This window comes from Poecilia reticulata, chromosome 10 (assembly GCF_904066995.2).
Source record: "Poecilia reticulata chromosome 10, P_reticulata-male-v2, whole genome shotgun sequence".
Lineage (NCBI taxonomy): Eukaryota > Metazoa > Chordata > Actinopteri > Cyprinodontiformes > Poeciliidae > Poecilia > Poecilia reticulata.
This window is the reverse complement of record NC_088839.1, coordinates 33,383,793-33,402,258: the sequence shown is the minus strand read 5'-3', so window position 1 is coordinate 33,402,258 and position 18,466 is coordinate 33,383,793. Positions and strand designations below refer to the sequence as shown.

General features: G+C 47.7%; 1 protein-coding gene across 2 annotated transcripts; it reads right to left on the bottom strand.

Annotated features, from left to right (window-relative positions):
- Positions 1-1,427: 1,427 nt before the first annotated feature.
- stard15 (StAR-related lipid transfer (START) domain containing 15) lies at positions 1,428-7,723 on the bottom strand. 2 transcript variants are annotated; one of them, XM_008420972.3, is made up of 6 exons: positions 7,234-7,723; positions 4,517-4,664; positions 3,296-3,399; positions 2,973-3,090; positions 2,831-2,883; positions 1,428-2,750 (listed from the first exon to the last, which is right to left on the bottom strand). In XM_008420972.3, the coding sequence occupies exons 1-6, from the start codon at positions 7,378-7,380 to the stop codon at positions 2,541-2,543; spliced, it is 780 nt and encodes a 259-aa protein (XP_008419194.1). In that variant the 5' UTR covers positions 7,381-7,723; the 3' UTR covers positions 1,428-2,540. The 2 variants fall into 2 exon arrangements, with proteins under 2 accessions (XP_008419194.1, XP_081468099.1); XM_081611973.1 differs by lacking the exon at positions 7,234-7,723 and adding an exon at positions 4,767-6,511.
- Positions 7,724-18,466: the final 10,743 nt, after the last annotated feature.

The window sequence follows — 18,466 nt, the reverse complement described above, 5'->3', positions numbered from 1 at the left end:
AACCTGGTTTAACCTGGTCTTAAACCTGGTCTAAAACCTGGTTTAACCTGGTCTTAAACCTGATCTTAAACCTGGTTTAACCTGGTCTAAAACCTGGTTTAACCTGGTCTTAAACCTGGTCTAAAACCTGGTTTAACCTGGTCTTAAACCTGGTCTAAAACCTGGTTTAACCTGGTCTTAAACCTGGTCTTAAACCTGGTCTAAAACCTGGTTTAACCTGGTCTTAAACCTGGTCTTAAACCTGGTCTTAAACCTGGTCTTAAACCTGGTTTAACCTGGTCTTAAACCTGGTCTTAAACCTGGTCTAACCTGGTCTTAAACCAGGTCTGGATGTAGTTTTTTCTTTTTAAGGTTTTGTTGGCTCTCGTGGCCTTTATTTGAAGGTAGTTCAACAGGAAGGAGGACAATCAGAGGGGAGGACATGCGGTGAATGTCGCCAGGCTGGGAATCGAGCCTGTGACCATGAGGACTGGGGCCTCAATGTGTGGGTCGTGTTCTGCCCCTGCGCCACCACAGCGCCCCGTTTGGACGTAGTTTGACCTGGTGCCACCCGTCCATCAGTCGGTCCCAGCAGACGGTCATCAGGCGCCTCCCAGCTGGTCAGATGCAGATGAGAGTTTCTGAGCTGCAGAGGAAGTCCTGCGGGACGCGGCGTCCTGTCCTCAGCGGTGAGGAGCTGATGGTGGTGGAGTTTCCTCTTGGCCCAGCAGACAGGAAACAGGAAGCGGCTGAGACAATAAGCGGCATTCCTCAGCGGCTGCCGGAGGAAACGATCACATGGAGTTTTCCTCATCAGGGCAGGAAGAGCAGCCAGAGCTGCTCCTCATCGGGATCTGGGATTGTCAGCTCTATAGGCGGAGCAGGTTCCCCACAGCGCCACCCTGTGGACACCCTGCCTTTCCTACAACTCATGTTGAACCAGATTCTCTGAACAAACGTCAGCTGAGATTTTAAAGCTTCTTCCAGGTGTCCACCAGAGGGCGCTGCAGTCAGACTAACAGCAATAATCTGCATTATTTAGCCTTTTAGAAGAGAAAAAACAACTGAGCTCATTTTCCAAGTCATATTTTCACCTTGTTTATTCATTTATTTCAAACTAAATATTACAAAGTTGGATAGTTAGCTAAATTTAGCAAATATACACTTGCAGAGTGGACTATCAAAATAAAAGGTTGGGCTTGAGACATTTTATATAAGCTAAACATTGATGTTACATTTTTCTGAATAAAATAGTGAAATAATGACTGAAAACTGAACTCTCTTCTTCCGATGGGCTAAAACGATGTGTAACGTTAAAACAGCGCCCCCTGTGTTTGGCTGCAAACAGACCAGGTCCTGCAGCAAACCATGAAACCTGCAGGATGACGTCATCACCTCCAGGTGATGACGTCATCACCTCCAGGTGAGGACCAATGACTCACAGGGACGGAGGTACAGGAACCTTTATTGATCACGAGCATCGATCTGATCATCTTTCTAACTAATAACATTTCAATCTGGTCTAAAAGGTAAAAAATGTTTCAGTTTCATTCATTAAAGAGGAATTGGTTTCAGTTCAACACATGAAGCGTCCTTAAATCTCACAGAAAGTCTGGAAAGATCTACAAAATAATTATTTACTGATTATAATTTATTAGGATTGAATTTAAACTAGAATCTGATCTAAACGCTCCATTAGAAAACCTGGAAGGAACTCCTGGAAAACCTGGAAGGAACTCCTGGAAAACCTGAGAGGACAGACAGCCGGACCACGGCGTAGACCAGGGGTGTCCAAAGTGCGGCCCGGGGGCCGTTTGTGGGCCGGCTGGCGCAGCTGGTTGGTGCGGATGAATACTTTTTGTTTTAATCAATTATCATTGAAATTGATCATTTTCTTGAAATGGAAAAGATAAGTACAACACAGTATTTGTGTTTTTATAACAAAGTTTTATAATTAGTCTTTTTCCACAGACTTTCACTGAAAAGCCAACTTTGTTGCAACAAAATCAGCTTTTTTTAAATTCATGAATTTGTTTTGAAGGAAAGTGACCACTTCCTGTTCCTATAACTGAGAATCAATTTGCTATCAAAATCATTTGTAAACTAGATATTTCTGTTTTACAGCAACATCCTGTTCATGGTTTGGATCTACAGTGAACAAGCTGCTTTATTTTGTATTTTTATTTTCTTGGCCTATTTAATACTTCTGACCTACATGACAAAAAGTTTGGACACCCCTGGTGGAGCCAGAGGTCAGTGTGCTGCGGCCCCGACATACTCGGGTGCACTGTGCTCATTCCATGAACGGCGCAGACGGAAGCAGCCCGAGTATGTTGGGGCCTTCAGTGTGTGGACAGTTTGGTCAGCCTAGGGTCAGTCTGTGGACGACCTCTGGTCATTCAGAGGTCACGGTGTGGACAGTCTGTGGACAGAAGGTTTCGGGGTGGAGGCAGAGGACAGGGACAGACACTGGAGGACTGGCAGTGGGAAACGTCTCCAGCTGGAGGAGATCAAGCAAAGCAACAGCCAGTGGGTGAGAGGAGGACAGTCCTGAGGACGGCCTAGGTCTCCTCGTCGTCGCTGTGCTTCTCCTCGCTCACGCCGCTCTCGTCGATGTTCTCCAGAGAGTCCGCCCGCTGCAGCGTCAGGTCCGCCGGGCTGATGGAGGGCAGCGTGTTCTGCTCCGGGTACATCCACGGCTTCAGGGTCGGGTCGTGTTTCCGCTTCCACTCGGGGTACTTCAGAGACGCCTTGTAGATCTTCCTCATGGCCTGGAGGGACAGAGACGGCAGGACAGGGTTGGACAGGGGACAGAGACGCCATGTGCGGGAGGAACCGGACAGACTTTTACCTTTGGAGCCACGAACTGAGAGACTCTGTTAACGACCCACTTTGGTAAAGAGCCTGCAGGACACAGGAGGGGACAGGACTCAGGGTCAGGTCTCTGGGAGGACAGAACGGAGGACAAAGCCCTGAAAGTCTTCCTGCCTCACCTCGGGGGTCCACCTGGGTCAGGTAGTAGAGGGTGGAGCTGGTGGCACTGTTGGATTGGATCAGGTAGCCCGTCAGCAGAGACAAGGCTCGGACATAGTCCTTCTTAGGAGGATGTTGCTATGGAGACGAACAGACAGGAAAGTTGGATTTTAACGTGGGAAAGCAATGTGACAACTTCCTGTGGTTCTTGTAAAACATGATCCTTCTGCCGTAACTGTAGAGTTGTAAACATGCTGCTGAACTCTACAGGGAACAGGAGACGGGTCAGTACTTTCCAGAACCTCTGTCTGCAACCCGACCTGCACCAGCAGCAGACACTGACCGGGTGTTTGACGGAGTAGTTGATGATCATGTAGTCGCTGCCAAGTGGAAGCCAAGACCGCATCGTCACAAAGTCTCGGTTCTTCAGAGGCGTCGGGCATTTCCCTTCAAACAGACACCAGAGGGGCAATAAATGAAGTCATTCATTCCCAGTTGAACTGTTCATGTTCAACATCCAGCCAAAGTTGAATCACTTTCCACAGGAAGTGACTGAAAAACCAGGAATCTGCTCAGACGGCTCCTCTGCCCACCAATGAGGGAAAACTTGTACAACATTCAGACCCGGTTGGATGTTTTTACTTAACATTTAGACATCAGTGGAGACATTTTGTCTTTCCAGGTTCTAAGCTTTCTCTTTGCTGTCTTGCCAATAGGTTTAGCATGAAAGTAGAGTTGGAGGAATCCAACCTGCACTGGGAGCAAGAATTATGTGGATGCTGCTCCTTTAGCCTCAAACCACCCTCTACTCCTGCAGGGGGAGCTGCAGGAGTCGGTCGTAGGCATTCAGGAGGTCCACAACACACACAAGGAGGGACAACCAAACTCCCAAAACACCTCGGCAGCTTTAAGGAGTAAAGACCTATTTCAATGTTCCCTGTCCAGGATGAAGACGGCACCATAAACCAAGCCTCTCAGGGAGGCTGAGATGTCTGACCTTCAGTAGCTGGAGGGTGCTCTCCGCTCCCCTGTCTTAAAAACTGTGACCACTCCATTGGTGGCATCCCAATCCTACATCTGCCTTTGAAAGGGTAAGGCCAAAAGAGACCAACGAATGTCCAGAGCCTCCAGAACCATCCTCACTTTACAATATCCTGAATGCAAGTCAGACGTTCCTCCCCAAAGCCGGGAATGGCACCGGATGTTTCCTTTCTGAGTCACTGAGAGCATTTCTAGAACTTCCTTGAGCTCCTAGCCAACGTGAGATTAGCTCTGAGCTAGGTAGCTACATGTTTACTTTGCAAATTAAATATTGAGTTTGAAACTGACACTAAATGAATGAATAACATACAGATATATGACTACATGAACCCCATTTCTTCTGATGGGCTAAATAACCCAAATTATTGCTGTTAATTTTAACAGTGTAACTTTACAAATGTAACCCCATAAACAGCCAATCAGGACGAGACTTTCCTCTATTCTTATGATTTGAATGTCGAGGGTGGTCTGGTTTTAAGTCAGATTCTGGAATAAAGTCTGGACCGGGTCCAGTGGTACTGACAGGAGTAATATCCCACGTCTGTGTTGACCGTCAGTCTGCCGATGTCGTAGGTGTCAATCATGTTGGTGTCCCACTTCTTCCGGTAGCTGGTGTCATGGAGGACGTCGTACAGCGTCTCTGCCGTCACGTCTTTGCACACGATCCTCATCTGGAACAGAGACAGAGAAGAACTGGTTTCACCAGAACCAGGACGTTCAGACCAGAACTTGGACCTAAAGGTCAGAGGTTGTGGAAGTAGAACCATCATCACCAGCTTCCATTGGATGGCCACCAGGTGGCTCCTCACCCGTTCCCGGTACCATGACTCCAGGCTGGGTCACCTGAACTTCTTGTGTTGGGTTCTGTTCTTTAGGAAAGTGAAGTCTAAAGTTCAACTCTCACATGACCTCTGAAGGAGACACTCGATCGCTGCCTTGCTCAGAGGCTGATCAGGTGCTGTCAGGTGATCTGGAAGCTCAGGTAGAGCTGAGCAGACGGAGTCATTCATCTTTAATGAAGAAGGAAGAGAAAACCCAACAAACCCAGAGGAAACAGCAAGAAGAAGCAGCCAGACAGGAAGTCCTCCAACCTGAGCAACCGACCACAGGACCTCCATGGGCTTCAAACCTCCAGATGTCAACTTTCTAAACTTTGAGCCACTTGGTTCCAACTTCAACCTTGTGATCCGGTTCACCATCACCCTGGAGAACCATCAGATCCTCAACAAGCTGTTCCCAGAGAACGTCTTCATCCAAATATGACTGTAAATGTGGTGAAAACTGGGAGGTGATGCTATCAGATGAGAACAACCCACATCTGGAGCCTGAGACATCTCTGAGGATAGAAAGACTCCTAAGGTGTGTGTGATGAAGATCAGGATGATGATGAGGAGCTGCAGGTACCACCCAACCGACATCAGACCGCTAGTGGCTGTTACCTCTGGGCACTCTGTCCAGGAGTTACACTGCAGCCTTCAGCCTCTTCTTCCTCACTGGTTACCGGATACCAGGGGAGGCGGCCGCTACCTACAGGACGTCATCTTTTCCAGGCTGTAATCTTTCAGGGCCGTCAGGCTCGGCTGGACGGCTGTCATTGGATCCGTGTAACTCAATCAGCAGAACTGAGGAACTGCATCAATCATTCAGGACGTCCTGAGCTTCATCACCCAGCTGCTCATCAGGAGGCGATGATGCCGGTTCAGGGCATCTGTGACTAATTCTATTGGGGTTCAGGGCATCTACACCGGGATTGGGGTATCTTGGCCGGGTTCGGAGTATCGACGCACATCTACGCAGGGCTCAAGGGCTCAAGGCATCTTCGGAGGGTTCAGAATGTGTTGGTCGGGTTTGGGCGCTTTGGCCAGGGGTCCTGGCTGGTTTACACCCGCAGCTTCTCCTGACAGAACCTTCTGGAAGAATTGCTTCAGACTGCAGCTGCTATGGACAATCAGACCCAGAGTTGGTTGAACACCAACCATTTCAGTTACTGAACAATTCAATCTTTAACCAATGAAGGAGATTTGAACGGTTCCTTCCATCAGCTCCTCCTGTTTCCTGATGACCTCGACATCCAGGTCTGGGTTGGAGCCTCCAGCTGTTTGTCCAGCACTTACAGCTTCCTGTTGCGAATAAAACCACAGATTCTGCTGAGCTTCAGACTGAAGGTCAAAGGATCTGATCGAAGAACCGTAAAACTCCACAGTTCTTCTGTGACCGCCAGTCAGGGGGTCCATCAGAACTTTCTGGGCCGACTCAGGTAGATTCAGGGGACAGAGATGGTCAGCTGGTCTTCACAGTGACCTCAACCTTCAGACAGCTCCAGCTTCACATGGAGGCCAAACATCTCCTCACTCAGCAGGAGGTCCAGATGGACAGAGGTCATGACCTCACCTGAGCAGAACCACCTGGAGGCTCACGCAGGTCCAGAGCCGAGCAGGGAGGCCGACCCCCGGAGGAGATGAACCGGTGAAGCTGGAGGTCCAGAGAAGAAGACGACAGATTTCTGCTCTGACCTTTGACCTCCTGAATGCAGTTGGTGCCTACATTACCCACAATGCACCAGCAGCAGGTTTCTGGGCGTGTCCTCGGTACGCTGCTGTAAGGTTTCAGCTGAAGCACAGCAGAACCTCACAACATTGACTGGACCTGGTCCGGATCCTGCCAGAACCAGAACCAGGATGTGTTTTCTTCATAAACAGAACCACCAGTTTCTGGAACAGAACCATGAAAAGGGGGTCTTGTGGTCCATAAGCTAGTGGGACCAGAACATTGGTCCGACTAGCTGTGAAGCTTAAAAAGTACAGAACCAGAACCGGGCCCTGCTGGTTCTTTGATAACAAAGAGTCAAACTGCTGCGGACCTCGTGACCCGCCTGGAAACTGGACCGGGTTTTCCTCCGGATCCGGTTTCAGCTCCCGTTTCAGATGTTTCCATGTGTCATTCGGGTTCTGATGACCTCATTCCTCAGAAGGTCCGGTGGTACCGGCCGGGTCAGCAGGTTCTGAAAAAGTTCACATTAAAGTTCTGGGTTTCTGAGGAACCCAGAGCTACACACACACACACACACACACACACACACACACACACACACACACACACACACACACACACACACACACACACACACACACACAGCGGACAGGCGGACAGAACCAGCAGGAAAGTCTCATCTGGACCCGCTGAGGTTGAAGTGAAACGTTTCCTGGAGCTTTTATTGTGAAGGTCTCCCAGGTGAGTTACCTTGATCTTCTGGACCGAGCTGCTGTCCTGCTCGCGGCACCACACCGTCACTCCGGCCTTGTTGTACCTGCTGCTCCATCCGTCCGGACTCAGACACTGATCCTTAAAGGAGGAGAAGTCCGAGTCGTCCGGGATCCGAACCGGCATCTCCGATCAGTCAGGCCGCCTGGTTCCGGCGCTCCGAGCAGAACCGGACCGGAGGAGGAGGAACGGGACCACAGAGACCAGCAGCGGGTCAGAGAGCAGAACCTCAGGCTGAACCGGACCGGGACTCCTGTCTGAACAACGCCGGGTCCGGGTTCGGATCTGAGATGCAGCAGGTGACGCTGCAGCTTTTATCCGCCTCCTGCTGCACAGATAGGTCAGACAGTCAGAGCTCTCACTCTGCTTGAAAACAGTGGATCAGGTTCTGGCTCAGGTAGAACCCGTCCCACCTGGCACCAAAAAATCAAACCAAAGAGACCCAGACATCCAGGGGTCAAAGTTACGCAGTAAATAAATAAATAAATAATTATTATTAATAAAATAATTATAATTAATTAAGTCTGTTTTAGATTGTTCTTGAAAAACTAATCAGTCACGGCTGATTAGTGGGTGAACTCAGCTGCACAGTGAACCCACTGATGTTAGCAGACAGCCGCTCCTCTCCTGCAGGTACTGCGAACCCCCGCTAAATCTTTTAGGGGTAGCGGTGCCCTGCCGTCCCCCCTTACTTTCACCCCTGGTTATTGTTAATCCACCATTCTCTACCTGTGTATGAAATAAACAGCCTCCAATGGGAGAATAAACCAGCTAGCAGCAGCTTTAGCCACAGTTAGGAAACATAAACATCGCTGCCTGTCAGTGCTGTAACGTTAAAAGGTTCACTTTCTGTATCAACTTTAATAAAACAGTATTTACATGTTAGATAGCCGTTATTACTCATTGTTAATCCACCATTCTCTAACACTATGTAATAAACAGCCTCAGCCTATTAAACAGTTAGAAGCTAAAAACAGTTACTAAGTGTTGACTAAACTTCACCATTTATAGAAATGAGTAAAAATGTTTACATTTATTTTCCTGCCTTTGATACAAACGTCAATGTATTTTAAACAACCACAACAATCTTTTATTTAATTATTAAGGTTCATATGATTCCTTTTTGGCTGCACAGTGGCGCAGTTGGTAGAGCTGTTGCCTTGCAGCAAGAAGGTTCTGGGTTCGATTCCCGGCCTCACTGCATGGAGTCTCCATGTTCTCCCTGTGCATGGTGGGTTTTCTCCAGGTACTCCGGTTTCCTCCCACAGTCCAAAAACATGACTGTCATGTTAATTGGCCTCTCCAAATTGCCCCTAGGTGTGAGTGTGTGTGTGCATGGTTGTGTGTCCTGTGTGTCTCTGTGTTGCCCTGTGACAGACTGGCGACCTGTCCAGGGTGACCCCGCCTCTCACCCGAAACGTTGGCTGGAGAGGCACCAGCACCTCCTGACCCCACTGAGGGAAAAAGGGTGCAAGAAAATGGATGGATGGATGGATGATTCCTTTTTACATTCCTAAAGTCAGTAAATGTTTCCTGTCGGCTGTAAGATTTTGGAGCTGCGCCTGAAGGCAGCACCGGGTCCCGCTCGCTCTCCTTCCAACGTCATCACATTACGTCACAGAGAGCTTCGCGCTCTTTTAACATCCTCGAAGTCAAACGCGTGTTGTCATGGTGATTCTTCATAAGGAGCGCTCTACCGCCACCTGGTGACGAAATTGAGACACGTCACTTAAAAATGACAATATTGTCATGAATATTAGGGAATATTTACTTAAAATAAGCTCATATTTCTTGCTAAAATTTATTTGTAAGTTATTTTAGTGTTTTTAAGTGTACTAAGATATTCCACAAGAAACTGCACAGAAACAGGAGGTAATATTTTGTGTTTTTGCAGTGTAAGATTTGTTTTATAGGATTTCTCCAACCAGAATGGGATTTAAATGAACTTCAACCAAAAACATGAAGGTTTTGCTATCAAGTTTTGTTTTGTTATTTCTAATTGACATATATACACTGCTCAAAAAAATAAAGGGAACACTTAAACAACACAATATAACTCCAAGTAAATCAAACTTCTGTGAAATCAAACTGTCCACTTAGGAAGCAACACTGATTGACCCAATGAGGCCCCCTGTGATGGACCGAGTTAAAACAGGAGGAGTCACAGGATATCAATTAGAAAAATAGGGTTTTTTATTTTAACCCAAAGATTAAAAAATGACAAAAAGATAAACTGAGCCCATAAAAGAGGTCAAATAAACAAAACTGAACTCAGGCAAAAATGTAAACAAACTGGCTGCACAAACAAACATAACTGACCTAACCAAGAAATGACACACAGGGGTTTATATACTGGCTGATCAGACCAATTAAGACACAACAGGGGTAACTAAACAGAATACAATTACAAACACAAAAACAAATAACAGTACAGCTAAGTTTGGCTAAACTAAAGATTCTCGAAATGAAAATCAAAAATATTAAAGTTTAAATACTAATATTTACTTAAATGCAAAACTTATCTAAACAAAGAAATTACAAATTTCCCCTGCCAGCAGGAACTAGTGGTGTAGTCCAATCGGCATTTAAGCTGCTGAGCCCTGGCCCCCATCTTTTGTCTGGCCACTCCAAGGCAGGCAAGTACCGGCAAAACAAACAAAAGGTCAGTCTCAAGCAAACAAATTAAACTTAAGTTGATACAAATACACATGCTAACTAAATGTGCGCGCCAACATAAAGAACAAATGTATCCAAATCAACTAATAAATGTTTTACTGCAACTAAAGTGTTGTGTTTGTATGAAAAACAAATTGTGCATAAGAGTTACCGACTTCAGAGTGTGGCCATGGATTTGGCCATCACACCCCCGTTGTCAATCAGTGTTGCTTCCTAAGTGGACAGTTTGATTTCACAGAAGTTTGATTTACTTGGAGTTATATTGTGTTGTTTAAGTGTTCCCTTTATTTTTTTGAGCAGTGTATATATATATGTTTTTGTTTTGTCACTTCTTCAAAAGACATTATATCATTTGAAGGTTTGCAAAACTACAAAATGCAAATTGTGACAATAAGTCCCTGCACATCTGGTTTGACTTTAAGTTTTGGAGCCTTTTGAAAACCTGCATGAATGAAGCATCAGATAAACTGTCTGACATCCTGAACCCGTTTCCAACGGTCGGATTCATCATCAGGGATCTTTGGGCTGCACTTGGTCTGGTTCCTCACCTGGACCGTCTGCATTGGGAGGCATGAAGCCCCAGCAGCACAACTCCTAGGATCACTGGGACACTCAAACCCCACCACCACGATAAGGTGGCAGCCCATGGAGGGGATGTGTGTGTGTGTGTGTGTGTGTGTGTGTGTGTGTGTGTGTGTGTGTGTGTGTGTGTGTGTCTGCAGACGACTCATATCCCAACAACACAAAAGCTTTATATTTATTACTAAGTATTCATCTAAGAATCGATTTCTTCCTGAAATGAAATAATTTCTCATTAAATTCTCTGTTTTCATACTTTGATGGATTGTTCTCCTTTCTTCTCTTTCCTACAGTTTTTCATGTTAAGCTGCATTTTTTGTGAGGTTTGTTATCTTATCTTGGATCCGTTATTCTAAAACATCACACAGTAACTTTAATCTTTGATAAAACCTGTTTGCTTCTTATAACAAACAAACCAGATGTAACAAGTTTGGGCTTCTTCAGGGTCCGAACTGAAAAGGTCCAAACGTGTTAAATCAGCTTTATGTTTGGTATAAAACAGGATTTATCAAAGGTAAATGGACTGAACTCGTGAAGAGCCTTGCTGGACACACTGACCACTCAAAGCGCTTCACACTACAGTCGCATTTACACGCCGACATGCAGGTCGGGGGGCAGCGTGCTGCCAGGTGCCCCACCCCGGGGCAACTCAGCATGTGGCTGAGGAAGCTGGAATCGAACTTACAACCCTCTGGTCACAAGACGACCATTGTACCACAGAGCCACAGCCGCCCTGAAAAAGCCACTGCATGATGCTTCTGCTAATCTGCTTTAAAACACAGATTTAAACTAACGAGCTGCAATTCAACACAAAATGAGCAGAAAAGGCAAAACTAAAGGACAAACCATGAAAACACAAGTACAGCGAAAATAAACAGAAATCATTAGAATACAAGAGAATTTAGACTCTTCAATCAATACGTTGGCATAAACGTGGAGCTGTGTGTCGCTGGGGCATCGAACCGTCTGCCGCTGGAGCAGCGAAGGGAAAAGTTGGGCTAATTCAATCTGGAGTTTCTTTTGGGGGCGATTTACAGCGACCAACTGACCTGACCCACATGTTTTGGGAGATGTGGGGGGAAACCGGAGTACCCGGAGAAAACCCACGCAGACACGGGGAGAACATGCAAACTCCACACAGACCCTCTCTGTGAAGGCGCAGCGCTACCCGCTGCACCACCGTGCCGCCCATGTTTTTTCCAAATGGGCTGGGAAGGGATCTTTTTTCTACTTTGGCAGTCGGGGGGGAACGGAGCGTCGCATGGCGCCCCGTTCATAACCCAAATTATTCTTCACCCTGACCTTGACTCTCTTCTGTCTTTGGTTGTTTTTTTTACTTCTTCAGGCGAAAGAAGTTTCTGACTCTTTTCCAGATAGAATTCCTGGATTTTTTCTTCTTACCATCCTGGAGAGTTTGAGTTTTATCCAAACCCTCCAGGATGGTTTCTGCAGGGATCTCTGCTTCTTCTTCTGTTTCTTCTTCTGCTTCTTCTTCTTCTTCTGTTTCTTCTGCCGATTCCAGACCAGAGGAGCAACCTGGACATGTTTCTGCAGAGAATTCCTCCTCTGGAAAATCCTCTAGGCTCAGAGATCTGATCTGGCTGACATGGATCTTGAAGTTTTCCTCCTGTTGGAAATGTTCTTCTTCGGCTCTTGGAGTTTCAGGCATCAGGTCTTCTTTTTCCAGCTCTTCCACACAGATGATCTCCTGCTGGTCTTTGCCAGCCTGTTTCACTGCAGAGATTTCAGAATCATTCCGGCTGATCAGCTCCTGGTGCAAAGATTTGAAAGTCTCCAATTCAGCCTGAGACTCTCTTTCCTTCTGATGCTGGAAGTGAATCTCATTGGCTGAGTTTTCTAGGAGGACGGCATTAGTTGCTCTCAGTCTGTCCATCAGCGCCTCGTCCTCCTCCGACTTCTGCAGAAAAGCGTTTTTCTGCTCAATGACCAGGAGCTGCAGGTTTTCTACCTGCTGGTGCAGCATGGCAGAAAACCTGTGGTGTAACTCCCGCACAAGCCTCTGTTTCATGTCGTTGTTAGAAAGAGCCGCTTCCTGCTCCCTCAGCTTCTGGGACGATGTTTGGAGCTGCTGCTGTAGTCCCTGGATGTCTTCGTCATACCTGCCTTGCAGCTCCTCGTACGAAACGTGAAGCCGATCCAGGTCACTCAGCAGCAGCTTCTCCATCTTGAGCATGACTGTTTTCTCTCTCAGCATTTTCTGGGAGAGCTCCTCCTTCTCGGCTCTGAGATGTTTAATGAGCTTAAGGTTCTCATTGGTTGCTTTTTGCTTGGCGTCTTCCTGATCGTTCACCATCTGCCGGTATGTTTCTATGTCTGCTTGTAGTCCTGAAACCTGGCTGTCATACTGGCACATTAGATCGTTGTGGGAAAGTTTGGTCTGCTCCAGGTCTTGTTCCAGATGTTTCTGACGGTCCTGCAGGAAATCGATCTTTTCTGACATGGTTTGAATCATGTCATCCTTCTCAGCCGTCATGTTCTCCAGGAGCCGTTGTTGCTCCCTGAGCTTCTCTACACAAATCCTTTGTTTCTCGGCCTCCTGCCTCATGAGAGAAACATCGGCTTCGTACCTACGGTTCAGCTCCACGTACGAAGTCTTTACTTGGTCCAGTTCTTCTTGGACCATCTGACTTTTCTTCCTCTCAGCCTGCATTTCAGCCACAAATGACTCCTGGCTGAGGATGTGGGCCACCTTCAGCTCCACGAAGTCTTGCTGCAAGGACTTCTTCTTCTTGCCCTTCATGTCGTTGTTAACTTTTGAAGCAATGGCCGCAGCGTTAAGGACTGCTGGGTCACTGAACTTCTCTACTCTCTCAAGTTCCCTCATTGCCTCTTTGTTCTTGTTAATGAAAGTTTCCTTGAGAGCTTTCTGTCTTTTCAACTGGAGTTTGGTCTCTTCCAGTTCTGCCTCCAGGTGGGCCAGTTTCTGGTGGTCTTCGTACCTTCCGGCTCTCTCCATCTCCAGAAGGGAGCGCAGTCGTTGGAATTCCCCGTGAAAGGCGTTCGGGTCCGCAGGAGGGAACCGGCCTTGGGGGTTTTGCTGGGCTCCCCTTGTCGTGGAGTGATGGGGCCCCATCACTCCACTCTGGTATCTCGGTGCATGATGTGACATGTTCTCCGAAATCCGATCAATAAAAATCGTTGCTTCGTAAAGTACCTGAACGGTCGCTTCGAGAGGGCTCTGCCAATGTCTGAACGGGTCAGTGATATTGCAAGCAATGAAAAATATGCAGATTTGTGTTGCATACAATTCTGCAGGCGATGACATCACAGACCTCTTTGCCAGTGACATCACAGTCTTCCTTTGCTGTGACATCATTCCATCACCAACTATCTCACTCTTTAGTCTTGTTCACATTCAAATAGTCCATGGTTCACTTGTTTTTATTCCATATTTCAGGGGCATCAAACTCATTTCCATTTTGGACCTGATCAAAAATCTAAAGTTCTTAGAAATTTTCAATTTCAGCAAAAAAATCAAAGTAAAACTAATCTGTTTTGTATAACTTTAAACCACAGAGTCTGTCCATTTTCACACGTCGATAATACAAATCTTAACTTAAAGGCTGCCACCTTGGCTCCTTGGGCTGCCACCTTATCGTGGTGGAGGGGTTTGAGTGTCCCAATGATCCTAGGAGCTATGCTGTCTGGGGCTTTATGCCCCTGGTAGGGTCACCCAAGGCAGACAGGTCCTAGGTGAGGAACCAGACAAAGCGCAGCCTGAAGACCCCTTATGATGGAGAATAACTTTGGATCTGGCGTTCCCTCACCCGGACGCGGGTCACCGGGGCCCCACTCTGGAGCCAGGCCTGGAGGTGGGGCACGATGGCGAGCGCCTGGTGGTCGGGCTTTTACCCACGGAGCCCGGCCGGGCTCAGCCCGAAGAGGAGACGTGGGTCCCCCTTCCAATGGGCTCACCACCTGTCCGAGGGGCCAAAGAGGTCGGGTGCATTGTGCTATGGGTGGCAGCCGAGGGAGGGGACCCTGGCGGTCTGATCCTCGGTTGCAGAAGCTCTTGGGACGTGGAACGTCACCTCTCTGGTGGGGAAGGGGCCGGAGCTAGAGTGCGAGGCTGAGAGGTTCCAGCTAGAAATAGTCAGCCTCACCTCGACACATGGCTCTGGTTCTGGAACCAGTCTCCTTGAGAGGGGCTGGACGTACTTCCACTCTGGAGTTGCCCACGGTTAGAGGCGCCGGGCTGGAGTGGGCATACTTGTTGCCCCCCATTTGGGCGCCTGTACGTTGGGGTTTACCCCGGTGAACGAGAGGGTAGCCTCCCTCCGCCTACGGGTGGGGGGACGGGTTCTGACTGTTGTTTGTGCTTACGGGCCGAACAGCAGTTCAGATTACCCACCCTTCTTGGAGTCCTTAGAGGGGGTACTGGAGAGTGCCCCTCATGGGGACTCCCTTGTTCTACTGGGGGACTTCAACGCTCACGTGGGCAATGATAGTGAGATCTGGAGAGGCGTGGTTGGGAGGAACAGCCCCCCCGATCTGAACCCAAGCGGTGTTCTGTTGTTGGACTTCTGTGCTCATCACGGATTGTCCATCACGAACACCATGTTCAGGCATAAGGGCGTCCATATGTGCACTTGGCACCGGGACGCAGTTCGATGATTGACTTTGTCATCGTCTCATCGGATTTGCGGCCGTATGTCTTGGACACTCGGGTGAAGAGAGGTGCGGAGCTGTCCACTGACCACTACCTGGTGACGAGTTGGCTCCGGTGGTGGGGGAGGAAGCCGGTCAGACCTGGCAGGCCCAAACGTGTAGTGAGGATCTGCTGGGAACGTCTGGCGGAGTCCCCTGTGAGACGGAGCTTTAACTCTCATCTCCGGCAGAACTTCGAACACGTTCCGGGGGAGGTGGGGGACATTGAGTCTGAGTGGACCATGTTCCGTACCTCCATTGCCGAGGCGGCTTATCGGAGCTGCGGCCGCAAGGTTGTTGGTGCCTGTCGGGGTGGCAACCCTCGAACCCGTTGGTGGACACCTTCGGTGAGGGATGCTGTCAAGCTGAAGAAGGAGTCCTACCGGGCCTTTTTGGCCTGTGGGACTCCAGAAGCAGCTGATGGGTACCGGCGGGCGAAGCGACATGCGGCTTGGGTTGTCGCTGAGGCAAAAACTCGGGCGTGGGAGGAGTTTGGAGAGGCCATGGAGACAAACTTCCGTACGGCTTCGAGGTGATTCTGGTCCACCATCCGGCGGCTCAGGAGGGGGAAGCAGTGCAGCACCAACACTGTTTATAGTGAGGATGGTGCGCTGCTGACCTCAACTCGGGACTTTGTGGCCGGTGGGCTGAATACTTCGAAGACCTCCTCAATCCCACCAACATGCCTTCTGTTGAGGAAGCTGAGCCTGGGGACTCTGGGTTGGGCTCTCCAATCTCTGGGGACGAGGTCGCCGAGGTGGTCAAAAAGCTCCTCGGTGGCAGGGCCCCGGGGTGGCAGGGCCCCGGGGTGGCAGGGCCCCGGGGGTGGATGAGATCCGCCCGGAGTTCCTTAAGGCTCTGGATGTTGCGGGGTTACGTTGGCTCACGCGTCTCTGCAATATCGCATGGACATCGGGGGCAGTTCCCCTGGATTGGCAGACTGGGGTGGTGGTCCCCCTGTTTAAAAAGGGGGACCCCTGTGCTCCAATTACAGGGGGTCACACTCTTAAGCCTCCCTGGTAAGGTCTATTCAGGGGTCCTGGAGAGGAGGGTCCGTCGGATAGTCGAATCTCGGATTCAGGAAGAGCAGTGTGGTTTTCGTCCTGGTCGAAACTCAGGGGGTCCCCACCCCCGATGTTCTTTGGGCAGAGAGACAAGGCTCTCTGGGTGTTGTGCACAAAGTGCCTTGGCGATGGTCCTCCAGGATGTCCCCAAAGTGTCCTCACACCGCCATGGTTGTAAAGTTTGCTTCATCCAATTTCCTCCTTCTGCAGACCCCACCGTTTTGTAGCTTTTATTTTTTCCAACAATTATGTTATAGCCTGAATCTATGTATTTAAGTCAATATTTTATGATAAATTTTATGATAAATGATACTCCCTTACAGGTCTAGTCTTGTTTTTTCTTGTATTCTACAACTATTGTCCATTGTCTTCTATATTCTTTTCCACATGTTTCTTTTTTTTTCTATTAACCTTACATCCAGTTCTAGACTTGATTGACATGACGACCCTACTCACGACCAGCAGCTCTCCTTCCTGCTGTCACCATGGATGATGGCTCTGACCTCAGCAGGGTTCAGCTCTTCTTCCCCTGGGTTGTCCATCCATCCCGTGTCAACTCCTCTTCCAGTATCTCTCTGTCCTCCAGGGATGATTCAATGCCGAGATCTTTCAGTGTAGAGTGTGCTGCCAGAAGTGAGGGGAAAAGCTTTGTGCCCCCATTCAAGAGGAGTTTCAGCTGGGCTGGGTATGGTGACTGGGCTTTAATGTTCTTTTCTTTTAGCTTTTTTATTTCCTCTCGGACCTTTTTCCTTTTCTTCTGCAGGTCAGGTGAGTAGTCATGGTCGAAATAGATTGTGTGCTCCAGATACTTTATGTTTCTTTGCTTCCAAGCTTGCATCAGCACTCTTTGTTTTACATTAAAGTCCAGAAACCGAGCTATAATGGATCTTACCGCGGCTTTAGGTTTTGGGCCTAACGCTCTATGTGCTCTTTCTAGTTTAATGACAACTTCTGGAAACTCTAGAGAAGAACTCAGAAACTCTGTAATAAAGTTCACCATGTCTTCTTTTTCTGCTCCCTCTGGGACGCCATACAGCCTGATGTTATTACGGCGGAGTCTGTTTTCCATCACATTTAGCCGTGAGAACAGCTTCCAGTGTCCCAGTGCTCTCTCCTGCCGTGTACTTCTGTCCTCCGCCTCAGTCAATCTTCTGTCCAGCCCCTCTGTTCGTTTCTTTAAGTCCTCCATGGATGATTCTACCCGGTTTAGAGCTCTTCAGGTCCCGGAATGAGTCGGTGTTCTCCTGCCGCAGTTTTCGTAATTCCGTTAGCATCGCTGTTTCCCCGCTAGCATCTCCTGTAGCTTTCAACGGTGTAGCTTCGGCTAACGTTAGCTGCTTGGAGCCGCTGTAACGTCGTCTTTTCTACCAGCCTTCATATCTTTCTTCTCTGTATTTTGACTGGAACTCAGTCCTTTTGTGCCCTTTCCTTTTAGTTTAGTAGACATTTATCACTTTTCATTACTTTGTAGGCTATTTATTGTGGGTTTGGCGGAGCAGCAAAATTATGCGTCCGTCTTCTCCATTGCCTTCCCGGAAGTCTTCTTCTTCTTCTAGTTGAAATTTAATGGCGGTTGGCAAGAAACTTTAGGTAAGCATTACCGCCACCAACTGGTAAGGAGTGTGGACCACATGAAGAAAAAAAAAACTATATCCTATTAAACAACTTACACTGTTTAAGAAAATAAAATAAGGCCTCATATCCTCTACTTCCTGAATCTTTTTGTAATAAATCAACAATATCAAATTTCATTTTCATACTACTAAGGTTTCTAATTAATTTATTTCTTTGCATCAAATAATTCCTACAGCTCAAAATATCATGTTCCACTGTCTCATCTTCCCCGCAGTCACATTTCCCTGTCTGATGTTTCCCTATCAAAAATAATGACCTATTTAGTCCAGTATGTCCGATTCTAAACCGTGAAAAAATTATCTCTTCTCTCCTTATTCTTTCTGTTCTTCTCATTTGACCAATATTCTTTTGAATTTTATATAACCACCTTCCTTTCTTTTCTTCTTCCCATAACTTTTGCCACTTCCCGGAAGTCTCCCTGTTTTGTACCTTTTATCACTCTAATATGTAGCTTTCAGAAATACATGACCAACTACACAAACAGATAAAAGATATATTATCATACAACATATGAACACTAATTATGCAAAACAAAAAACACAGGGATCATTTTCTTTATGTAGCAACAGAAACAGACTAGCAGCATTATG

Bases quoted from the DNA above. Each gene is read 5' to 3' on its own strand.
- stard15 (XM_008420972.3), bottom strand. From the start codon at position 7,380: ATGCCGGTTCGGATCCCGGACGACTCGGACTTCTCCTCCTTTAAGGAT. The intron at 4,665-7,233 runs GTAACTCACCTG...TCTCTGTTCCAG, and splicing joins GCTCGGTCCAGAAGATCAAG to ATGAGGATCGTGTGCAAAGA. The intron at 2,751-2,830 runs GTAAAAGTCTGT...CTGTCCCTCCAG, and splicing joins CTCAGTTCGTGGCTCCAAAG to GCCATGAGGAAGATCTACAA.